The following is an 8,454-nucleotide window of genomic DNA, read 5'->3' on the forward strand; positions in this document are numbered from 1 at the left end:
TTCGGTAGTCGATGGTAAACTGTGGAAGGTTCTCTCCCTTTATATTCGGCAGGCTTCATCCTTAGATGTTTTCATGTCTCACTTAAAGACTTTTACTTCAGTATACTAAAACATACCCCCGCGAATCCAATTTATATAAAAAAAAAAAAACGCATTCAACCAAGTCAGCTCTCATCGTAAACTCGACCTTTCCAATATGGCGCCGCCCTCAGCGTCTTGTCCTTTCCAAGATGGCGGACGCACGTACGTCTACATGTAACGTCACCAACCAGGAAATGAATGATCCGCTCGGTGATCCGGTGATTTGGTGAGCTTGTTCGATCTGTTTTTTTTATGCTGTTTTTGTGATTAACGCGTCTTTATACTGTACTTAGGATGTCGTAAAAACGAAGTTATGTTTTTCCAGTCTCTATTTACTCCCCTTACCATGTAGTTATTTTTATATTTGGCTTGTTTGAGCCGAATCCGACAGTAATCCAACATGGTGGTGAAAGGCAGATAATGTACGAGGTAGAAGTCTCCTGAGATGTGTTTTTGATTATTTAAGATGGTAAAAGAACTCAAGTACAAATAGTGACTTGTTGGATTTTATATTACAGATTATCCAGCGAGAGGAGCGGCCACGCGCATGCGCACACACGCGCTCCCGTGTACTTTCACTTTCCGGCGGTCTAAAAAAAACCCATATACAGTATATACACACACACACACACACACACACAAACACACATTTCTGCAAGGCCATCATGGCGATGCTCGGCAGCTTTGGAGGAAGTCAGCGAGCTGCTAAAAGCCTCGGAGGTGCAGGAGACCGAGATCTGACCGAGTTCGTCTGTCCAGTTTGTCTCGAAATATTCGACTCACCGATGATCACACAATGTGGACACACGTACGTCTGAACCTTAAACCTTCCCTTTTTTACTTCATATTTTTACTTCACATTTTGCTATTACACCACTCTCAGCTTTCATGTTTTCCATGATTAAGACTTCAAAACAAAGAGTCGACTCCGGATCTTTAAATCTAAAAGCTTCTGTTTTCGAACCGATTCCGTGCTTTCCCTCGCAGCACAGATGTAAACAACCCCCCCAAAAAACAAACAACCAAACAAAAAACCCCAGGACATATCGGTTCATACCATTTAATTCTTTTACATATTCACTTTTACATCATCTTGTCAAGTGACTTTAGAATTTCCTGAGGAGTCGATTCCTAGCATATCGAGTCGACCCAGGAGTCGACTCTTGTCTGGTTTATTTTTCCTCCCCTTTTTATTAGACATAATATCAGAGAATTTATTTCACATTATATTATTTATTGTTTTCATCCCTCACGTCCACGGTTGTGTTTAAAAATGATAATTTTTATTTATTAAATTTAAAGCACTGAGGTTCACTTTCTGTTTTGTTTTCTTTGAAGTAGTTTCCTCCCTTTCCTGAGGAAAAGGATGTATTTAGACCTAGTCCTTAGTCCCTCGCTACTTTCTCTCTTTACTACATTATTTAGTTATTTTACAATCGTAAACCTTAATTTTTTAAATTTTGGTAAGATAAACACGTGTATGGTGTCTGAATCATGTCTAACCTGAATTCCTGGGTGTGTTTCATGAGCAGATTCTGTAACAGCTGCCTTCAGGAGTGTCTGCGACCCAAGAAGCCGGTGTGTGCGGTGTGTCGAACCGCTTTGGATAAATGGGAAAAGGCCAAGGATATGGACACTTTAATCCGGTCGACAGACAAACCGTGCAAGGGCTGTGGGAAAGGGGTACGTGTGTGTGTGTGTGTGTGTGTGTGTGTGTGTGTGTGTGTGTGTTTATGACTTTTAGATTAAATAATTTCATACGGGAAAGATGGAAGATGTTTCCCTTAACATTTCCATATGGAAACTTGAAAGGCAGAAGCAGTAAAGTGCCAATACTTTAATGTCAAATCCAAGCTGAAAATGATAAGAGCACTGGGTAGTGCGTTGAGGTCCTATACAACAATAAATACACAATAACTACACAATAAATACTCACTGTAACAATATCTGTAAACTGTAACAATCAATTGTATAATCAATGTAACACTGCAGATATATACTGTAACACTATATATACAAACTCACACAATAAATATACACTAACACTATCTACACGATACACACTGTAACAGTACTTACACTCTATAACTCAGTAACTACACAATGTATTAGTAACTAAACACTAACACAGTAACAGTAACTACACGCTGAAACACAGTAACTACACGCTGTAACACAGTAACTACACGCTGTAACACAGTAACTACACACTGTAACACAGTAACTACACGCTGTAACACAGTAACTACACACTGTAACACAGTAACTACACACTGTAACACAGTAACTACACGCTGAAACACAGTAACTACACACTGTAACACAGTAACTACACACTGTGACACAGCAACTACACGCTGTAACAGTAACTACATGCTAAAACACAGTAACTACACGCTGAAACACAGTAACTACACGCTGTAACACAGTAACTACACGCTGTAACACAGTAACTACACCCTGAAACACAGTAACTACACAATGTATTAGTAACTAAACACTAACACAGTAACTTTAACTACACGCTGTAACACAGTAAACTGTAACTACACGCTGAAAAACAGTAACTACACACTGTAACACAGTAACTACATGCTGTAACAGTAACTACATGCTAAAACACAGTAACTACACGCTGAAAAACAGTAACTACACACTGTAACACAGTAACTACACGCTGTAACAGTAACTACATGCTAAAACACAGTAACTACACGCTGAAAAACAGTAACTACACACTGTAACACAGTAACTACACGCTGTAACAGTAACTACATGCTAAAACACAGTAACTACACGCTGAAAAACAGTAACTACACACTGTAACACAGTAACTACACGCTGTAACAGTAACTACATGCTAAAACACAGTAACTACATGCTAAAAACAGTAACTACATGCTGAAACACAGTAACTACACGCTGTAACACAGTAACTACATGCTAAAACACAGTAACTACATGCTAAAAACAGTAACTACATGCTAAAACACAGTAACTACACGCTGTAACACAGTAACTACACGCTGTAACACAGTAACTACACACTGTAACACAGTAACTACACGCTGTAACACAGTAACTACACACTGTAACACAGTAACTACACGCTGAAACACAGTAACTACACACTGTAACACAGTAACTACACACTGTGACACAGCAACTACACGCTGTAACAGTAACTACATGCTAAAACACAGTAACTACACGCTGAAACACAGTAACTACGCTGTAACACAGTAACTACACGCTGTAACACAGTAACTACACCCTGAAACACAGTAACTACACAATGTATTAGTAACTAAACACTAACACAGTAACTTTAACTACACGCTGTAACACAGTAAACTGTAACTACACGCTGAAAAACAGTAACTACACACTGTAACACAGTAACTACATGCTGTAACAGTAACTACATGCTAAAACACAGTAACTACACGCTGAAAAACAGTAACTACACACTGTAACACAGTAACTACACGCTGTAACACAGTAACTACACCCTGAAACACAGTAACTACACAATGTATTAGTAACTAAACACTAACACAGTAACTACGCTGTAACACAGTAACTGCGCTGTAACACAGTAAACTGTAACTACACGCTGAAAAACAGTAACTACACACTGTAACACAGTAACTACATGCTGTAACAGTAACTACATGCTAAAACACAGTAACTACACGCTGAAAAACAGTAACTACACACTGTAACACAGTAACTACACGCTGTAACAGTAACTACATGCTAAAACACAGTAACTACACGCTGAAAAACAGTAACTACACACTGTAACACAGTAACTACACGCTGTAACAGTAACTACATGCTAAAACACAGTAACTACACGCTGAAAAACAGTAACTACACACTGTAACACAGTAACTACACGCTGTAACAGTAACTACATGCTAAAACACAGTAACTACATGCTAAAACAGTAACTACATGCTGAAACACAGTAACTACACGCTGTAACACAGTAACTACATGCTAAAACACAGTAACTACATGCTAAAAACAGTAACTACATGCTAAAACACAGTAACTACACGCTGAAACACAGTAACTACACGCTGTAACACAGTAACTACACACTGTAACACAGTAACTACACGCTGTAACACAGTAACTACACACTGTAACACAGTAACTACACGCTGAAACACAGTAACTACACACTGTAACACAGTAACTACACACTGTGACACAGCAACTACACGCTGTAACAGTAACTACATGCTAAAACACAGTAACTACGCTGAAACACAGTAACTACATGCTAAAACAGTAACTACACTGTAACACAGTAACTACACCCTGAAACACAGTAACTACACAATGTATTAGTAACTAAACACTAACACAGTAACTTTAACTACACGCTGTAACACAGTAAACTGTAACTACACGCTGAAAAACAGTAACTACACACTGTAACACAGTAACTACATGCTGTAACAGTAACTACATGCTAAAACACAGTAACTACACGCTGAAAAACAGTAACTACACACTGTAACACAGTAACTACACGCTGTAACAGTAACTACATGCTAAAACACAGTAACTACACGCTGAAAAACAGTAACTACACACTGTAACACAGTAACTACACGCTGTAACAGTAACTACATGCTAAAACACAGTAACTACACGCTGAAAAACAGTAACTACACACTGTAACACAGTAACTACACGCTGTAACAGTAACTACATGCTAAAACACAGTAACTACATGCTAAAAACAGTAACTACATGCTGAAACACAGTAACTACACGCTGTAACACAGTAACTACACAATATTTTAGTAACTAAACACTAACACAGTAACTTTAACTACACGCTGTAACACAGTAATTAAACGTAGCACTTATTTGTCCAATGAAACATAACACAATAATTAAAACTGTAACACAATAATGTCTAATTTATAAATGGCTCGATACCATAATTTTGGCCTCGGTACGATACAAGAATGTAACACCTCGGTATCAATACCAAATCAATACCATAAGAGACAAATAACCAGCCTGAAAAGATAAGTGAACTGGAAACAATTTTATATATAAAAAAAAAAAATAATAATAATAGTTTTATCTTAATACCTTTGTATCGAAGTGTAACAACAAACTTACCAGGAACACAGTTACTTTTTGGCTTTGAAGAAAAAAAGAATGCAACTTATGTAACACAATTAATGCATGTGCATATCTTTTTAGTCTTTTAACAAGTTTGAAGCGATTTGGGAAGCACTGCCGCCTACAGGTGAATTTCGGAACAGCAGCATTTGAAATACAGAATTCAGCAAATGTACAATATCGTACCATTTGAAATATACTATATACCGGTATTTTTTCAGTACGGCTATACCGCACATCCCTATTCTAATTACACACTGTTACACACAATAATAAATCATGTTTACATGTTTATAAGGCTAATGAGACGTCTGACACATTCTCGCTCGTCCCTGCTGTAGATCATGTTGTCGGAGATGAGAGAACACATGGGAAGCTGCTCTAAATATCAGGACTACATCCAGGAAGAGCTGAAGAACATCACACACAATCAGCCCGACGCAGTGAGGTGAGAGCCGGAGTGTGTGCGTAAATCCTGATTTACAGGATTAATAATCCCGTTCTCTTCTTCAGCTTGGTGCCTAACCGCTACACCTTCACCTGCCCCTACTGCGACTGCCCCAACTTCGACCAGGACGGCCTGGTGGAGCACTGCAACTCCCAGCATGCTCGGGACCCACGCCAAGTGGTGAGCTCTCTCGCAATCTCATGGTCAGATGAATGGTCCTGTGTGTTTGTGGGTTCTATGTGGAACCCTTTATGAAAGCGGAGGTCATGTTAGAACGTTTAAGAAGTCCTGCAACCAGAGAACCTGAGAGTTAAGAGTGGGAGATGTTAAGTATTGTATCAGTGTTGTGTTGGACACATCTGTATGCACAGTATTTCTCAAAAGTAAGTGCACCCCTCACATTTCAGCAACTATTTTAGCATTTTCTGACAAAACTATAGGAATAAAAGTGATATATTTTAGAGTATCAGTGTGCAGTTTGTGTATCAGTACTGATTTACTGTCCTCTAAAATAACAACACACACATTATTGTCTAAATAACTGTCAACAAAAGAGAATACTTTTGAGAGATACTGTATATAAAGTAAAGAGGACAGCTGTGGTGCTGATGTTCCTGCAGGTGTGTCCGATCTGCGCCTCCATGCCGTGGGGAGATCCGACCTACAAGAGCTCCGACTTCTTTCAGCATCTCCGGATTAGACACACGTTCTCCTACGACACGTTCGTGGTGAGTGCAGTGTCTTTACTATTGAGTGCAAACGTGCATCCTCAAGGCACCGGATCAAGAAATGTACATTATACTTTTATTATACCTACAATTATTTATTTATTTATTTATTTATTTATTTATTTATTTATTTATTTCCTGTAGTGCAGGTGACAGATTGATGAATCGCAGCACGAACACAGGAACAAAATCTCACGTTCACATGTACACGTGTCTGGGGGAAATGTGTTCTATCAGATCTGCATGATTTCTCCATTATTCACACACACACACACATGCACACACACACACACGGCATCTGTCCCAAGCAGCATTTATGTGCAGTTTAGTGACGCAACAGCACACAACGTGCAACACACAGCGCTGCAGCGTCAGCAGAACACACACACACACACACACACACACACACACACACACACACTCCTGCCACGCAACGTATCATTTGGTGCAGATAGAAACAAAATGCCACCCAAATCACACGTCCTCAAACACCTCACTGCTCCTCAGGTCTCAGTTACGTCATCACACACACACACACACACACACACACACACACACACACACACACACACTGCAGAACTCGGAAACGTGTACACAGCGTGTTCCCATCTTCTTTGATCTCAGACAGTTGAAAGGTGTCGCGACGCACAGTTCTAAAATAAATTGGGGCGGAGCTCAGAGGGCGGAGCCTGATGGAGGGGGTTGAATAGATAAATAGATTTTAAATCTTTGTGAAATGTAAATATTCTTGTAGGATTAGTTTTTAACAGGTTACGGTTCTAGCTGTCTCTCTCTCTGCTCTGTTCCTCTATACAGATATTAATCACAGCTCTAGAACCCTGTAGATTCCAGATCAGACATTTTCCATCCGATTATCACGAATCACGCCGAGACACGTTTCCTTTCTGACCTGTTTTGTGTTTTTATTTTTTGTGGTGTGTATTAGGATTTCACCGCAGACGAGGATGCGATGGTACAGGAGGCAATCCAGCGCTCGATCATGGATAACTGAGGGTTCTCTGGAGAACATCTGTCAGATCTGTGGGTTACACCTACAACATCCTGAATAATCACTGAGGGTTCATCCACCATAAATATATCAGAAGTGCTTTTTTCTTAGGTTTAATCTGTTTAACCAAAGCTGGGTGTGCGTGTGCGTGTGTGTGTGTGTGCGCGCGCGTGTGTGTGTGTGTGTGTGTGTGAGAGAGAGTGTGTGCGCGCGTGTGTGTGTGTTTTATATAAGCAAGCAAATACTCAACGTGTATATAGTCTGAGATGGGAAAAAAAAAAAAAAATAATTTTCTCTCCGTTTTATATTTCGGACAGCGTGATTCTGTGTGTGTGTGTGTGTGTGTGTGTGTGTGTGTGTGTGTGTGTGTGTTTGTGTGTTCGTGTGCGTGATTCAAGACTAACCAATCAGATCGTAGCTTCATGGTGCACTCAGTACAATAAAAGTGTGTGTGAGTAATGGGTTCAGAAAAGCAGATAATTTTTTTTTCTTTTTCAGCTAATATACATCTTTATTTACTTGTTTTTGTTTACTTTTGTTTATTAAAAATTAAAAGTGTATTCGGTGCCTTTTCAGCTTTTATTATCAGATCTTCAGGTCTTTATACTCATTGTTCTTCCTTTACGTTTTACACACACACACACACACACACACACACACACACACACACACAGATTTATTATTGTTATTATTGTTATTATTATTATTATTATTATTATTAAGGAGAAGAGCTCACAGTTGCAGTTTCGGGTTACTGACACGTCTTATTATATAAAAGTAAATGCTGCATCTGTAATGTCTCTCTCTCTCACACACACACACACACACACTAACACAAAGAAAATAAAGGTTTCAAAAATTATCTTTTGGCTTCGTGCGTTTTTTTTTTATTCTTTATATATTTTTTTTATTGTTATTGCAGTTTCTGGGCAGAAGGGGGCAGTGTTACTCCACCATCCATCATCCCTTTACATCTCGTTGCATACCATATGCAACTCTCGGGTGTGTGTGTGTGTGTGTGTGTGTGTGTGTGT

General features: G+C 39.2%; 1 protein-coding gene across 2 annotated transcripts; it reads left to right on the forward strand.

The window, feature by feature from the left end:
• The first annotated feature begins 234 nt into the window (after positions 1 to 234).
• rnf114 (ring finger protein 114) lies at positions 235 to 8,093 on the forward strand. 2 transcript variants are annotated; one of them, XM_046870112.1, is made up of 7 exons: positions 235 to 307; positions 600 to 889; positions 1,614 to 1,764; positions 5,577 to 5,683; positions 5,749 to 5,863; positions 6,304 to 6,411; positions 7,358 to 8,093. In XM_046870112.1, exons 2-7 carry the CDS (start codon positions 747 to 749, stop codon positions 7,421 to 7,423), a joined length of 690 nt encoding a protein of 229 aa, XP_046726068.1. In that variant the 5' UTR covers positions 235 to 307; positions 600 to 746; the 3' UTR covers positions 7,424 to 8,093. The 2 variants fall into 2 exon arrangements, with proteins under 2 accessions (XP_046726068.1, XP_046726067.1); XM_046870111.1 differs by lacking the exon at positions 235 to 307 and adding an exon at positions 357 to 510.
• The last annotated feature ends 361 nt before the right edge of the window (positions 8,094 to 8,454 follow it).

This window comes from Silurus meridionalis, chromosome 16, assembly GCF_014805685.1.
Source record: "Silurus meridionalis isolate SWU-2019-XX chromosome 16, ASM1480568v1, whole genome shotgun sequence".
NCBI lineage: Eukaryota > Metazoa > Chordata > Actinopteri > Siluriformes > Siluridae > Silurus > Silurus meridionalis.

What these genes read in the sequence shown, in the direction of transcription:
- rnf114 (XM_046870111.1), top strand. An exon ending in GCAAGGGCTGTGGGAAAGGG is followed by an intron (nt 1,765 to 5,576) that starts GTACGTGTGTGT and finishes TCCCTGCTGTAG; the next exon opens with ATCATGTTGTCGGAGATGAG. An exon ending in TCTCCTACGACACGTTCGTG is followed by an intron (nt 6,412 to 7,357) that starts GTGAGTGCAGTG and finishes GGTGTGTATTAG; the next exon opens with GATTTCACCGCAGACGAGGA.